The sequence below is a fragment of the Maylandia zebra genome, linkage group LG6 (assembly GCF_041146795.1).
Source record: "Maylandia zebra isolate NMK-2024a linkage group LG6, Mzebra_GT3a, whole genome shotgun sequence".
Taxonomy (NCBI): Eukaryota; Metazoa; Chordata; class Actinopteri; order Cichliformes; family Cichlidae; genus Maylandia; species Maylandia zebra.
Window position 1 is genome coordinate 19,134,614 of NC_135172.1, and position 16,416 is coordinate 19,151,029.

The 16,416-nt window shown below is 40.9% G+C and overlaps 1 protein-coding gene across 2 annotated transcripts in view; it reads left to right on the forward strand.

Annotated features, from left to right (window-relative positions):
- nr3c2 (nuclear receptor subfamily 3, group C, member 2) overlaps positions 1-16,416 on the forward strand; it is an 87,870-nt gene that overhangs the window by 60,675 nt on the left and 10,779 nt on the right. For both annotated transcript variants that reach the window (XM_004549322.3, XM_004549323.3), the window contains 4 exons: positions 503-619; positions 8,169-8,507; positions 10,119-10,263; positions 15,247-15,377. In XM_004549322.3, the coding sequence (XP_004549379.1) occupies positions 503-619; positions 8,169-8,507; positions 10,119-10,263; positions 15,247-15,377 (732 nt within the window). The remainder of the gene's footprint in view (positions 1-502; positions 620-8,168; positions 8,508-10,118; positions 10,264-15,246; positions 15,378-16,416) is intronic.

The following is a 16,416-nucleotide window of genomic DNA, read 5'->3' on the forward strand; positions in this document are numbered from 1 at the left end:
GGCAGGAGGCAGGAGGGATTCTCGCCATGTTAGCATCACTGTCAGGAATAGTCTAGCTGCAGTCAGAGTCCTGGCTCCGGCGAATTCTAAAAACTCTCATGCTATTTACTGTCTAATGCACTATTAGTCATAGGTGAGAGCGGAATAATCACAATTTTAATCATTTTCACAGTCGTGAAAACCGATATTGCCACACATTCTTTTTACAGCTTACCTTGATGACCTACATTACAGTGGCTCACAGAGATCTGACATTACAATGAAACATTTCCTGCCATTCATGTAATTGGTTGTATATTTCCTGGAAAATGTTCAGAACTATTATCCTACCTCTATAAGTAAGCGGCTTCTATCTCCTGCTTCACTTTTTTTTTCTTCTAAGAAAAAACAAAAACAGACAAAAAAAACCTGTTTTCTCCAAAACTTTGAAAATATCACTATTATTCTGTGTCAAGCTTCAGGATTGTCATCATCAAACTGACAGGGTCTTGTCTCCCTGTAGGTCAGCATAACTACCTGTGCGCTGGGAGAAACGACTGCATCATTGACAAGATCCGAAGGAAAAACTGTCCAGCGTGTCGTGTACGGAAGTGTCTCCAGGCTGGGATGAACCTAGGAGGTAAGGAGTCACATCCTCATTACACATTTGCCCGGTCACTTGTCTCAGATGTGGCATTTAAGTCAGCCTCTGTTTGCTTCATGGAAATTATAAATGTAGATCCGTATATAGTCACAAGAGGCCCTGGGATGCTGAGTCAGAGGATGTTTGTGTTTATATTATGTGTCTGAATATAATATGCATAATGCATCTACAGCAGGTGTAGCTCAACAATACTATATACAGTACAAGCTAAAAAAAAAAGAAGCCTGCAGACAAGTTGCAGCATTGTGTTATAAGGAAGTATGACACTGTATGTTAGCGGGGAAAATTTGTGTTTTATTTATTTATTTATTCTTTTAAGTGAAATGTATTCATTTTTTTTGCCACAGGCATATTCCAATTCAGGGTCACAGTGGAACGCGCAAAGCTAAAAGCACACTTGATAGATTTTCACTCCATTAGAGAGATTGAAATTACAAATGGTTTCCAATTCTACGCTCCCAAAGGGAAGTGAATTTCACCACAAATGTAAACACATAAAAAAAATACTCTGCTTAAAATTGTACAGACACATTTTAGGATTTTAGCAATTTACTAGATAAACAATGAAATATATGCATAAAGGCATATTGGATATTGTAAAAAGCACCTTAAAAATAGGATAAATAGTTTTAGGTTTACTAAACAATTGAATATTCACCAACTACTACTGAAGCCATGTAAAAGAAATTCTAGCTCTTATTATACTCTTTTTTTTAAAAGGGATTTTTATAATACGATAACTTTTGATGGTATAAAAATGTTAACCTTCAGAATTACACCATAAGAATGGCCACTTGAATTGAACTCCTCAGAATAAGAGTGAAATGCCAAACGTTTTAAATGAGAGTGAGACCTATTTTGTTATAAGGCCTATGATTTGAAGAGGTACATCCAATATTTGGGACAAAGTTTATCCAGCAAGCCGGCCAACCAACTCACAGTATAACAAAACTCACATAAACAGACGCTGATTAGAAAAATCAATTTCGGAAAAGGATTTTAAGATCCATTTTCTGTCCTATAAACTTCTGGAAGCTTACTTTTCCACAGACAATTTAATTTGCCTCTATATATTTCAGGCAACAAAACAATATGAAATGGATGTAATAGTGAGTTGCTAGTGTATTATAGGAACAGAGCCCACTTTGTTTTGGTGTGTATTATAACGGTCTGAGAGCAGACACAATGTTCACTGTCTGTGAAGAACCGGGTATACGAGGATAATAAGTCTATAGGTGGATGCAGGGGTGAAGCTGGATTTTAAAGCAGAATACCAGAGTGAGATAGAAGCCACAGTATTATAAAGTGTTAGTCACATTAAACACTGCCCTTCAGCACAGCGAGTTCAGCACACATGGGACTGGAAAATGGCACCAAAAAAGTAGTCTGATTACAGATACCCTCCAGTAATTAGCCACATGTATCAGCACTCATAGCTTGAAGTAGTTTGAACAGCTTGAACACTCTCTTCGCTCTCTTCTTTCAGTATTTCTACGAGGTGTTGAAAAGCATCGTATGACCATGAGTCACAAATAAATAAAACTTAAGGTTGCCAGCAAGTGTATTTCTGAGTAGCAGCAGCGTAATCCATTGAAAGAGACTTCAGCTGTTTATACCTAATTACTGTATGCTGTGAAGACCAGTAAAGAAAGCTGACATGTTCCCAAAACTTAATAATAGACATATTTTTGTAATGCTCTTTCAATATCAGAATTTTATTTTTGTTTATTTGTTTTGTGAAGTTTGCCTTCCAGCCAACAAATATGATAATATTATTTCATGCTGTGTAAAGTGTAAGTATTCCCTTTTATGAATATTTTTTCCTACTGCCGCTATAGCATCATTTACAAGAGACATGGGATCTGTACCATGACGCATGTTCGATCTGGAAGTCATCTGCCTTCACTTTGGCTACCACTGGTTGTCCTGGCAACATTAAGCTAGTTATCGGCTGATTCTTTTAACTTGGAGCATCTCCGTGTGAAAGAGGCAGAGTTGACCAGAAGCAACATTATCAGAATCATGAGTGAAGGATGAGTTGCAGTGATTCGAGCAGATAAATCAGACCACAGATGGATAACCCCTTAATCATGCTCTATCGTACAGGCACCACCGAGTTAGTCAGTTCAGCCCACAGCTACAGTAAGTGCAAATATGTAGAAAGCAACTATAAAAAACAACAAATTAGCATCATTTTAAAGAACTTTAAGAAAAAAGTAATGGACTAGCTACATGAATTTAAAGCAGCTCATGCAAATTACACCAACCTAGTGAGAGTGGAGAGCACAAAGAAGTAGCAAATTTGGTAACTGTATCAAATATGTAATATTTATTATCGTTAAAACAAACCTGTAATACCACTGAAAATTTAGCTTATAGACATTTATTTATTAGCTAAAGAGTAGCAACAGCTTTATGTAGCTCAACAGTGGTTTATACATTTGGCAACAAGTGAAGCTCTGGTTTGATCCCAGGATGAGACAGAAATCAGGAAGGAGTCAGGAAGAGGGAAAAAAATCTGTCAAATGAAACATAGGGGAACTACCTGCTGTGGTAACCCCAACAGTTTTGTGAGGTGTCGTTGTAGACAGCATTGATTTTTATAGTCTCGATTGATGCCCCGAGATTAGCAATTTCACCGTCCTCGTCTTGGTTTGGAATAAAAAGAAGAAAAAAACAGACAGTGGTGAGGAGAGGCGGGTCTTTCTGTAAAACCAGTTGTTAATTGGCTAATGGCTTGTTAATCACAAGCAAATGAGCTTATTGTGGCAAATCCTCTTTTTGAAACATAGTATGACCTGGATTTACAAAATAGATGTAATATTTCATTCAGCATGAACCCAGAATGAGCAGAAAAATGTTTACAGAGGTCAAGTCAGAAAGCTATTTTCTTACAGTGAACTATAGTACGGGAAGGCTCTTTGAAATCACAACTATCGCCATGTGGTGGGCTTCGGGTAAAGTGCAGGTTGAAGGCGCTCACTTTTCCAACCGGAAGCTAGAACCGTGTTTTATACTGTTTTTGGGTATGTCTGCGTGTGCCTTATATGTTACTGGTAAAAACAGCTTTGAAAGAGAACTCGTTATTGCTAAGAACAATAGGCAGCCAGGAAAACTAGCTTGAAGTAACAGCATGCAGTTACGTCTAGCAAGTGAACTCAGGAATCAAAAAAAAGGTGGAGCGTTAGCTGCTAACGTTAGCAAACAATATCCTTTTCTCCATGTAATTAGTAGTCTGAGTAAAAGAAAGAGGCTTGATATGAATTGGAATATTGTAAACACTCAATAGTTTACAATGGTGTCTGTAAATATTACACTGCATGCACTGATAAGAAAAATCTGTGTGCTGTAACAAAAAACAGTTATAATTGTGATAAGAAATGCAAAAGCTGACTGTTTTATTTTTACATATTATCTGAAAGCAAACACATTTTTTATGCACTGAGAAGAGGCGAACGTGTCAGTAATAAGCAACCTCACCGGCTAATAGGAGTAGATAGGTGGGTGCAAGGATGAAGGTGTGTTCTAATATGTCAGAAGCAGCTGTGTTGGTGTCTGATGAAATGTAGCACAACAAGACAATAGACACAAATTTCTAGGTTTAAGTACATTACTCGAGTTTATTGAATCTGTCATGTAAAATTTAGACACAGATGAGATCAGACCAGAGCACATAAAACTACAAGAAACAAAACGGTTACAGTGTCTGACTCCAGTCAGATGTTATAGTTATGGTTACCCTCTGATAATGCACCTCAGGCCTCACCACAGGCAACAGTTGTAAAACCAGCAATGTTATCGCATGCGAGTATAGCAAGACATCAGTTTAAAAGCAAACAATTGTCACCTTAAGCATACATAGTTTGGAATATACATATCATCGTTCTGTAGTGCTGAGGTGTTGAAAGACATCACATAACCGTGACTCAAAAATGAACTTAAGGTTACCAGTGAGGCCTCAGCTGTTTGTCCCCAATTCTGTTGTGATGACCAGTAAAGAAAGCTGCTGCATTTAAAAACGTTTTAGTGAAGTTTGCCTGAAAGCTAACATTAAGGAAAAACAATTTCATGTTTCGTAAAGGACAGCAGTCTTTTTCATTTTTCTGGTGCTGGCAGAGCATCAGCTACAAGAGACCTGGGGCTGGCATCATGATGCAAATCGAACTCTGGGTTAGCCGGCTTTACTGAAACCAACATTTTACTGTTATTAAGGCTACTATGAAGCTGGTTTAAAGTCTTAAAGGCGCTTTTTAACTCCAGCTGTGAGCGCACTCGGAGCTGCCGATTTGAATCAGCATCGGAGTCGTAAATGTAGTGCAGCTCCAGTGATGCACTGATAAATTTGATCGTGAGGACGGAATAAAGTAAGATATCGAAAAGCAAAATAAAAACCACGTAAGCTGCACAAATATACTTATTATCAGGGATGCAAACATGGACTCCGTACAAAAGGTGAGGACATTGCCTGGTCAGAGAAAACCTGCTGGGGTGTTGATTTTAAAATGTAGTTAATGTAGTTTACATGCTAATAAACCAGTTCTGTCAGTTATTATGGGTTAAAACAACTCTGGCTAAAACATATAAAAAGAACAGATGCGGGAGCTGATTAGGGACGACCTGTTTTTCACACAACCCTTGAAGCTCTCTCTTGATTCTCTCAAAAAGATGCTGTTTCCTTCAAGCCATGTATGCTTACATTAAAACTTGTTTGCTGTTAAACCGGCGTGTCTGCACATTTACACGTGACACATTGTCGGGTATTGCTCGTGGGGTTATCTATGAGCATGTTTGGAGCTGTTGATTAACATCTATGACAGAGCGATTAGAGAAGTATGATATATAATGAAAGAGTAATTCCTGCAGGGGAAAAAAAGGTGCATTTTGCAAGTTGAAATTAAAAAATAGATAGACTTTTTTGTCTGGTTCCCTAATGATGAGGAAGGATGTTGTAATTATGTGGTGAAGCATTGCTGTCTAATGCACGATGAGATCAGTGGAACTGAAATGCTTCATTTATATTTGAGGGAATAATTTAACAGCGTGAGGGTTTTTGTTCTAAAAGAAAACAGAAGGCTTTTACTGTACTTTCCGTTTCCAATTATCATCACAAAGACTCGCGTGTTAGTTTAAGCTGGAGCGATGAAGAAAGTGTGTAAAGACGCTGACATTTTGGAGCAAATAAAACGCTGCTATTTAGGTTTCCCACACAAGATCATGCACACATTCCTCAAGAGTTGTCTGCCATATTGGACGTGATACAATCATTGGTTGCTAAGGAAACATGTATCCCCCGGACTGACAAGTATAGGTTCCTGGAAGTTGGTGGCCCTGGCTAAGTCCAGACCCTGATGCAGGCCACAAGCCGAAACGCATTGGTCACCCAAAAAAGTTGTTCGCAAATACATTAAGTGTCGCTGAAGTCTTCATGTCATCTTTTCCATGCGCCTTGGAAGTAGGTGAAGTTGTCCCACTCTGGCTAAGTGAAATTGGTTGCAGAGAAGGTCCTACCAGGGGTTGGGAAACTCCAGGCCTCAATGGCCAGTGTTCTGCAGGTTTTAGATACATCCTTGATGCAACACTGCTGATTTAAATGGTTAAATTACCTTCTCAGCATGTCTCCAAGTTCTCTAGAGGCCTGGTGATGAACTTATCATTTGATTCAGGTGTGTTGACCCAGGATCATATCTAAAACCTCCAGGAGGCCTGGAGTTCCCCACCCTTGCCCTACAATGAAAAACTATTTTTTGATTGCTTTGGTTGCTAGCACTTTGCCACGGTTGTCTTTAATATTAGGAAAAATGCTGAGCAACCGCAGCAATGTACTAGCAACCACAACAGTCCTTGCCAAGTCCTTGCCAACATCTTGGGGAATACCTTTTTTCCTAACAACAGGTGGTTGCCAGGGGGTCATTGACCACTCTATAGGCCTGTGTGATTGGGACTTTATACTTTTTTTTGCCAACAACTTCCAGCAACCGCTCACAACCTGTTGGGAAATACTAATTTTTCACTCACAAATGGTGGTTGACAGATGGTTGCAGACTGGTCTCTAGTCCTGCGTGACTCGGGTCTTGTTCTCTTGATCCTACATCGTCACCATGATTGTCACACATGTAATATTTACATTGTCACACAAATGGCCCAAGGAGTTAACATCACATGGTTACTGGTCAGATGTCCTTTATTGGTTAGAAGCTCTGTTTTAAAAATTAAAATCCTGACAATGAGACAGTATTAGAAAGCAAAATTCAGGCTCAACTGATCTCTATAAACACGTTACACTTTAATACTTAAGGGATGAAAATGGAGAAAGAATAAGGAAGGTAAAAACCTGCCTTTACTACGAGGGTCTGGGGGAATTACTTCCCCAGAAGGAAAGTGTTACATTTCAAGGTATTACAACTGCGTTCGCAGAAAGCTAATCCTAGCCATCATTATTGTCTATCTGGCTAATGGCAATGCAATTAGGCTCGTCATCAGAACTGTGATGTATGATACACAATGAAACCGCAATACATGGAGATAAGGTGGTTATAGCAACAAAAGCATGAGGGCTGGGCTGGAGCCTATGCCACCTGTCACGGGGTGAAAGGCTGTCTTTTTATGTCAGCCTTGTGATAGATTGCGTTCATGCTCAAATTCACACCTACAGTTAATTTAGAGTTACCAGTTAACAAAACAAACCTGGCTTTGGGAGGAAGTTGGAGTATCTGAAGAGAAGTCACACTGGCATAGCAAGAGTGCCTGTCAGGAACTTTTTATACCAGCAGTAGGATGGCCAGATGTCCCACCTTATGTGGGACCGCACATAATTTTCATACCCTGTCCTTCGTCAGACAACGTCCCACATTTTGATTGGCTCTAGTTAAGTTTCAGTTGTAAGTATTTACCAGCTGTGCTCCCACAAATGGTTGATTTTTGATATACTATGAGACTTTACACCCTAGACATGGCAGAAAGGGGTAAAATTAAACATGCTTATATCTGTTGTTTAAAAAGCTCCATGAGGAGAGAAGTTATGAAGGCTTATGTGCCAAAATATGTTAGAGTTTTAAGAGAACAAAGAGAAAATGCCAAGAATCAGATGACCCGAGATGAGATGAGCAAGAACTTGGCGACAGTGGAAATGAAAACCTCAGTTTAAGCCAGAAGAAAGCTCCGGCAGAAGCAGGCTCTGTTAAATTACTGACTAACCTTGATTTTAAAAGGAAATTAGAATAACACTTATATGATAGTATTGACAACTTATAATGTTATAACTAGTAATTAGCTGGTTTACAGTCCAGTGTAGGTGATTGTATTGCATCTTAATGTTTACTACCTTCCAAAAACCTATATGATTGTGTGAGTAAACAGGAACTTGAACAAATACTTTTTATGTGATAGCAGCACAGCAGACATAAATGTTTGACTTAAGTAGTACATCTTGTTGCATTTGCATATTATTTATACCCATAGATAGACACATAAATAGAAAAAATACCACCATTAACACTGTTAGTAAAGGCTCTTTTGTACCCCGCAGCACGGAAATCCAAGAAGTTGAAGCTGAAGGGAGTCAGCGAGGACCTGCAGGGCTCTAAGGATGGCCAAACTGCTACAGGTGGCGCTGGAGGCTACCTGTCCTCAGAGAAGGAGCTGAATGCCAGTGCTGCCAATGCCCTGGTGCCCCACAGGCCTGGGGTGGTCACACCTTTTCTGCCGCCCTCCATCTGCAGCGTGTTGGAGCTGATTGAGCCCGAAGAAGTGTACTCTGGCTATGACAACTCACAGCCTGACACCACTGACCACCTGCTATCCAGTCTCAACCGCCTGGCTGGAAAGCAGATGGTACGCATGGTGAAATGGGCCAAAGTACTTCCAGGTTAGTGACCATTAGTGCAAGAGGGCTGAAGCCTAAGTGCTGTTTAGGAATGTTTGCTAGAAATGTTTAGGAATGTTGGAAAAGAGTGGAAGCAGTCCTAAAGACATGTGTAAGAGAAGTAGGTTATATGTGCATGGCCTTATAGTTTACTGCTAACAAAAGAATTGATATTCAGTTTTATTTATGGCTGAATCAAAAAAAGTGGTAAGCTGTTAAAAATACCAGCCTAATAAATCAGAGGGGACTCTATATCGTAATTATGAAGAGGGGTTTTAATGAAGACAACACGCCAACATCTTCACTTTTGATCTTTTTCGGATAAAACACTGCCAGTTTTGTCAGAGCACCCAATTTTGATTTTAAATATTAGGTCAGGAAATAATTCTGCAGTGCTTCAACAAGATTAGAGATGAATCCTATTTTACCATTTAATAAAATCAAGATTAGGATTTCTTATAGAAGAAAAAAAAACAAAACTAATTTACATCAGTGTTGCCAGTTGTTATGTGAACAGCTTTCTCATTAATTTTTTCATATACACCAGATTACGGGAAGCTGAGAGAAAATAATGTTTGAGAAGGAATAAACACGTTCCCCTAAAATTCCAGTCAGTGGCAGACATAATGAAAGATGCCTCACAGGTAGCTCTTTGAGCCTGTTTAATTTGCTGTATTGCAAATATTTGATACCTCCACGGTGTCTGCTTGCCATATCCGGACATATAAATAGAAGCCAGACAGAAGGGTCAAAATGAGCACCTTCGACTTTCAGATATGCCCCCTGCCGGCATTCAGTTTACATTTGGATGTGGCAGAGTGACACGCAAGGCAACACGGGCCAGCAATGTCAGTAACAGCAATGTGCCCAGTCTCTTGTTATGTCAGTCATTAAGCACATATACTTTTCTGATGTTAACTTTAAAGCAGCCTGTAAAAACACACACACACACACACACACACACACACACACACACACACACACACACACACACACACACACACACACACACAGATCAGATGTAACAGTTTAGAGAAGACCCTCATAACGTGATATAAACTGACTAAACGGTGTTGACAGCCAGGCATTTGACATACCTTTCCCACAAATGTTTTCATACAAATCATTGTTTTTGGCAGATTGACACGCATATAGACTGAAATAGTCCCTAAGCCCTGATAAGTCACTTGGGTGTCCTTAGTTGGCCTGTGTGTTTCGGATAAGGAGGGGTTCCTTGCCTGAGTTTGATTGAGAGTTTGGCAAGTTTCCTATTTGAGTCTATTTTTGGAGCTCCGTAGATGGCATGCCAATATCTGGAGGCCTTGTGGGATTTGCATGAAACAAGAATGGGTGAATACTTCCCAGTGGTTATCATGTCTAAATAAAAAACGGGCACAAAACTGCTCGCTGTAGCACAGATACACGCCGCTTAATGCATAGACATGAGTAAACACACGCACGCGCACACACGCACGCGCACACACACACGTGCCAGGCTAGATAAAGGCCTCTTTAAGTTGCTGCTTAAGTCCAAATGCGTTAACTCAGTGTTCCTTGCTGCATTTAAAACGTGACGTTGTCTCTGTCTGCTGTGCATGTGTTCATGTGCGCTAGGTTTCCGGAGCCTGCCCATTGAGGACCAAATCACCCTGATCCAGTACTCATGGATGTGTCTGTCCTCCTTTTGCCTCAGCTGGCGCTCCTACAAACACACCAATGGACAGATGCTCTACTTTGCCCCTGACCTCATCTTTAACGAGTAGGTCCACACTTCCATATCTGCAATGTAACGCACGCATGGCTCTCATGTTATTAGATCGTATTGGTCGTAACAGTTAGCAGGTAGCAGTACTGAGACTAAAGGCAGTGAGGAGATATGCCCTTTATCAACCATTTCAGTCATCTATTAAAGACATGAAAAAGCACAATTTGGTTTTTAGAGTAGTTAATTACCGTATTTCCCGGACTACAAAGCGCACCTGAATATTAGCCGCACAAGCTAAAATCAGGGGAAAATCCTGTTTTGTACATACATTAGCCGCACCTGACTAAAAGCCGCAGGTGTTTCAATGTTGACTTATCATATGTAAGAGAATATGCACAAAGGGAATTGTCAGGAAAGAGATGGCTGTTTGGAGACACACCCCTTTTATTAATATTTTGAAAAACAAGTTATGGGTACATATTTGCACATGTAGTACATAACAGTAACCTACAGCACACCAGAAAATAGATTCGGCCTACCTTTTAGGCTCAGGTGCAGTGACACGGCTTTAACAAGAAGAAAAGTCAGTCATTCACCACCATCTTTCTCTTCTTCCTGCGCTCTAAAACCACCAAAGTCCTCTTCTCCAATGTCGGAAACGAACAGGCTCAGGATGGCTTCGTCATCCACTCTCAGCTTCTTTCCTTCGTTGTCACTTTCAAAACCAAAGAAATCCTCGTTGTCAGTGTCAGAGTCGAACACCCTCAGAAGGGCCGTGGCGGTGTCCTTCTCTCCATCATGCAGCAGTCCAGCCCTTCAAAATCCGTTGGTGATCGTGGATGTTTTCGCACTTTTCCACGCTGTCAGAATCCACCGGTGGAGTTGGGCATAACTTGCTTTTCGCAAGTTTATCGCCGCTCGTCATCCACGACTCCCGCTGAATGCGTAGCGCTACTTTGAAGTTTGTTTTTCGTGCTACTTCGTACGGCACTACGTTGCCTGGCGGACGGACATGTGACTAACATACCACTCTTGAACCCCGATCCTTCCGCCAGGCAACGTAGTGCCGTACAACAGCGGAACAAACAAAACAAATCGTCTTATGATATGACAAAAATCATGGAAAATCCATAGAAAAGCCGCACCTGACTAAAAGCCGCAGGGTTCAAAGCTTGTGCAAAAAGTAGCGGCTTATAGCCCGACAATTACGGTAGTCGATATAGTAATTGAGTGAACAGCCAGGCTTACACTATTAGTGGCTGGTTCTATTTTTAGCCACTCATGAAATGCTAATTTATGCATAAACATAAGGAAGTAAGCAGTGCATTTTGGGTCTGTGCTATTTTAAGCGTTTTATTAAGCCACCCAAAAGCTACTAAAAGGCCACAATGAGGTTTTGTGGTAATGACTTCCCTCTCAGGAAGTCAGGATGTACTTTAAACGAGGTCATAATCTCGCGCCAGATTTCTGGCACTTTACAAGAAAACACGTTTGTACTTTCTGATGGTCCTTTAATTGCATCAGGCACAGACCATCAAAGCCTGGCAAGAGCAGTCAATAGCCCAGTTGATCTGTGTTAATATGTTTGAGCAGGGGAGCAGGCAGAAAGGAAACGTATGCTATATATATGCTATATATATATATTTTCTGATTGGAGCTGCAGTGCGTGGCCATTGATGAATTGAATGTTGTAGAATTAATCAAAGGGGAGAACGGTAACTTCTCTAGGCAGCCTGCTGTAGAGGAGCATGTTCAGTCAGAGGCTGCTTTAAAAGCTCCCAACTAATAGCTTGTATAAGTCAATGTCACTGGGTCAGTTTGTCCCAAATAAATAAATACAGAGACACAAACAACCAAATAGGAGCACAAACTCTTTCGTGCAACACAGCTACAGTAAAAGCCCCTTTTTTTTGGGACCTGCATGTTGTATCACTGTGTGCTTAGCTCACATCCTGAGTTTCATTTAGCGCCAAATGAGACACAGTAGGTTAGGAATTGTGTTTCCTACTTTGAAATCAGTTTTAGGGGGAAAATCTTACGCTGTGATAGAAACCGAATGGTTCATGTGACACATTCAGCTCTGAATAAGTCCTAACACAGAGAAAAGATGTTTAAAAAAAACGAATAGCACGAGTATAATGAATGATTATTAATCATTTATATATAAATATGCATATATATATATACATACATATATATACTTTGCAGTTGCTGTGTTGGTTTCTATACAGCAGCCTTTCCCTTTGACAGATGCGCCTGGTATTAAGCTTGACAGAGCAGAGGAGATGTAGACTGGCTGTTGGTGGTGGCCTGGATGTTGGTCACATGCTTGCTGCTCTATCAGGGCAGCCTGGATGTCACTGCCATCCCCGTTGATTCTTTCTGAGCGAAGGTGTGTGTGCGTGTTTGTTGTTGTTTTGAGGTCAAATATGGGTACACAGTTTGTCCATAACTTTTCGAGCTCCGGTCAGTCTTCAGGGCAGAGGACGGTGTCCACTTGTTTCTATAGCAACAAAGTGCTTATTGGCCTAGGGCATTAAAGCGTTTATTGAGCACCCTGTCCCCTCACTTAGCTGTCTGCAATTGAGTCTAAATACAGCAAGCATGGATGTTCATTTTACATTAAAAGCTATGTACATCTGTCAAATTTTGTCCATTATTATCAGTAAATTCCCGAGTCAGATCACATCACTTGCCCTAGATTCAAACATTATAATTATAGAGTGCAAACAGTTGCTTTTACTTTGTAAAAATGTGGAAACTGCATGCATCATAGATTTATAAAAATTATTCTGCTTATAGCTGTTAATGTATGAGGTGGCTGTGGCTCGGGAGGTAGAGCATAGAAGGTTGGTGGTTCAGTACCTGGTTGCTCCAGTCTGCATGATAAAGTGTCTTTGGGCAAAATGCTGAGTTACCCGTGTTGCTCCTGATCTGTTCTTCAGAGTGTGAATGTTCGATATAAAGCACTTAGATAAAATTTAAAAAGTGCTTGTGTGAATGGATAACTGTGGCATGTCGCATAAAGCACATCTCAGATAGAGTAAAACAGTGCTTTATAATCCATCCATTACCATATTATATTTTTGGTTTCCTTTCTATTTATCTAACTTACTACTTTCATTTGAATTTAAATTTTGAACACGGGCGAACGGTTTAACTGCTCAAAAACATATCTAAAGTCAAACAGCTGATCTAAACTTCTCTTTATTCTTTGTTATCAAGTGTTCACGACTCATTGTGCATCCTTAGTGTGTAAAACTGTAGCCAGTGGTACAGCGTTATTTAAACTGTGCCACTGATCCCGTGGCTGCTCAGCTGTCAATCAAACACATATAAGCGTCCTCCCAATGAGCCCTTGTGATGCATCTGCAAAGACCCTTTTGTGAACTTTTAAATTATATTAACAAAGTTTTTGAGGAATTATGTTGACATTGATATTTGAGAGTTTGAAAAAAGAGAACACTAATTGTGATTTCATTTCAATTCTAAATGATTCCTTTGTCCTTCTCTTGTGAGCTTTTTGGGAGCTTCTCGCAGCTGAAGGAGACTCTGAACTCTCCTTTCTCCTCAGTCTTGTGCTTCTTCCTTTTTTGCCTTAGAAACAGAGAAAGAAAAGGAAACCGAGTGAGAAGAAGACAGACACACAGAGATACAGAGAAATTGGAAAGCGAGAGGGAAGGAGAGAGATTGCTGCTGTCTTCTTTTTTCTCCTCCTTCTTCTTCTTCTTCTTCTGCTTCTTCCTTCCCCAACACCAGGTGCTCATTTTGGGCAGTGATTCAGCAAAATTGATTTCAGGAAGGGAGTGAGTGAGCGCGAGAGAGAGAGAGGTAGCGATAGAGAAAACGTGTGGAGACTTTAGAAACTCCAGCCCAAAGTTGTATCAAATGATATTATACCGCACTTTGCGAAACTGCTCACATACACGGCACTGCACAGCGGGGAAGCGGGCGTGCTCAGACGTCACAGTTTATCAGTTACTTAGCGAAGCCGACAGCTGCACAGTAAATACTGTAAAGGCGTTGCGTGTCTTTTTTTTTTGTGCTTTAATGGGAATATTATGCACCCATTTCCAATCGGCTGCTCCCGGTCCCCTCTACATAATATTACATGTAGTTGTTATCAGAATAAGTCTCCGCCCGCGCTGCCTGTGTAATGATGTGGTGTCACTGCATTGTGGTTAAAAGTCCAACCTCTTTCAAGTCAAGGCGCACCACTTGCATTTAATTACTGTAGTCCTGATGCGGTGGTGATTTATAGCAGAGTAAAGTGGCATCCAAAGCCAGAGAATCTGTGGCATCTGCAGAGAGTGTTTCTGATTGACTTGTGCTTTATCTCTTCTAGTGTTTCTTGCTTTCCTGTTTTTTTGTCCCGTTTCTTTGTGTGTGTGTGTGTGTGTGTGTGTGAGTGTGAGAGAGAGAGTTGTGTAACATACCCAAGATGATTTTAGCGATAAAATGTGTGTGAAAGAGAAGGGGAGTGAGACAAATCAACGCAACTGGTGTATTTTTGACACTCTGGTGCACAGGCACTGATGCTGATTGGTAAGCATGCACATGCGTACTTAACATATGTTTATGTGTGCCATTTCTGCCAACATGGATGTGTTTGGAATTACACACAATTTTTCAAATGTGTTTTTTTTTTTATGGGGATTGGGGTTAGATACGGGGTCTGCTGTAGTCTGCCGCAGCTTTGGAAAACTGGTGCATCTGTGCTGTGAGACCGTACGCAGCGCTCTGCAATCTGCAATCTGGGGGGATTTGGTATTCTGGTCTTAGCCCAGACTGGAAGGATCCTCCTCTGCACTGTGTGGAAACACTGTTTCACTGGACTGAACTAGTTTTGGTAGGAACAGAGCGAGGAAGCCTGTTAGTGAGTTAGTATCGACAAAAATAAATAAATAAATAAATAGAAAATAACCAGTGAATGAACTGAGAATAAATGTGAGCCTGTACTGGGGAAAGGAGTGTAACAGAACACCGACACAGTTGCTAGTTATTAATTTCTTTTTTTTTCTGCCTGTCTCTCTTCAGGGAGCGCATGCAGCAGTCGGCCATGTACGACCTGTGTCTGGGCATGAGGCAGGTGAGCCAGGAGTTTGTGCGACTGCAGCTAACCTACGACGAGTTCCTCTCCATGAAGGTCCTCCTGCTTCTCAGCACAGGTAAGCAGTGGACTGGAAACCTGCACGGCTCTTATTTATTCTCCACTTACACACCTGGCTATCATAGACTCCACACTAATAATCGAGCCATCTGTTCAGAACCACTTCGGACCTTCCTAGTACCTCGCAACACCTGCCACATTTCATGTGCGTGACTCAGCATTCAAACCGTAGGGTCCCGGCTCCCAACATTTCCGCTGATGCCAAAAGTGCCCAGATGAGATGAATCCGATGTTTTGTGAACCCGGGAATGCTGACGGGCATCTAACACTTTCTTTGTACTGCACTGTTTCGTTGGTGCTTTCAACAGCGTTATATAATACAGATGGACAAATCCCAAATCTCTTTGTTTTCATTTTATGTTGTGACCTAAAAAAAACCTCCCTCATATTTAAGGATAGTGAGTGTAGCTTTAGCAGAATCAGACTAAGAACAGTCAGCGTATGTCATTGTTGCGATATAAATCCCCCCTCGCTAACTTTAGGATCACAATTAAAGGCGTCATGATGTGGATTGCTACAGCCTGAGTCAAACTGCTTCTTCTTAACCAAAAAGGTTGCCATCTCACAAAGGAAACGTGGCGATGAGGTGTTGTCTGTTCAGTTTCACCACACACCTTCGAGACACCGTTGGCAGTATCTGCCTTCCTGGCGCCCACGGTTCAATTCTTAGTAATTCTTCAACAGAGACAAAGAGTGTGAAAAATAGACTTGGTGTTGCAGGCACCTGTGGCAAAATGCAATGTATGCAAAATGAAAGAGAGATGGTGTCATTTCTCGGTTGTGCTCTGGTTTATTTTCCGTTGCTGCTTTTTTTGTTGTTGTTTTTTTGCCAAGGATTAACACTCATGCCGCTCAGTACTGAGGGTCTCACTGTGATACCACCTCACACACACCACCACTACAGCCTCACAGAGAAGATACGTTGGACCAAGTTGCTCAACTGGAAACCAAAAGTAGCCTCTGTTTTTTCTTTTCACTATGACAACAGAGTGAGTGGCTGTGGTCAAGTCAATGGTAGCAGTCTATCAAAACGTTAC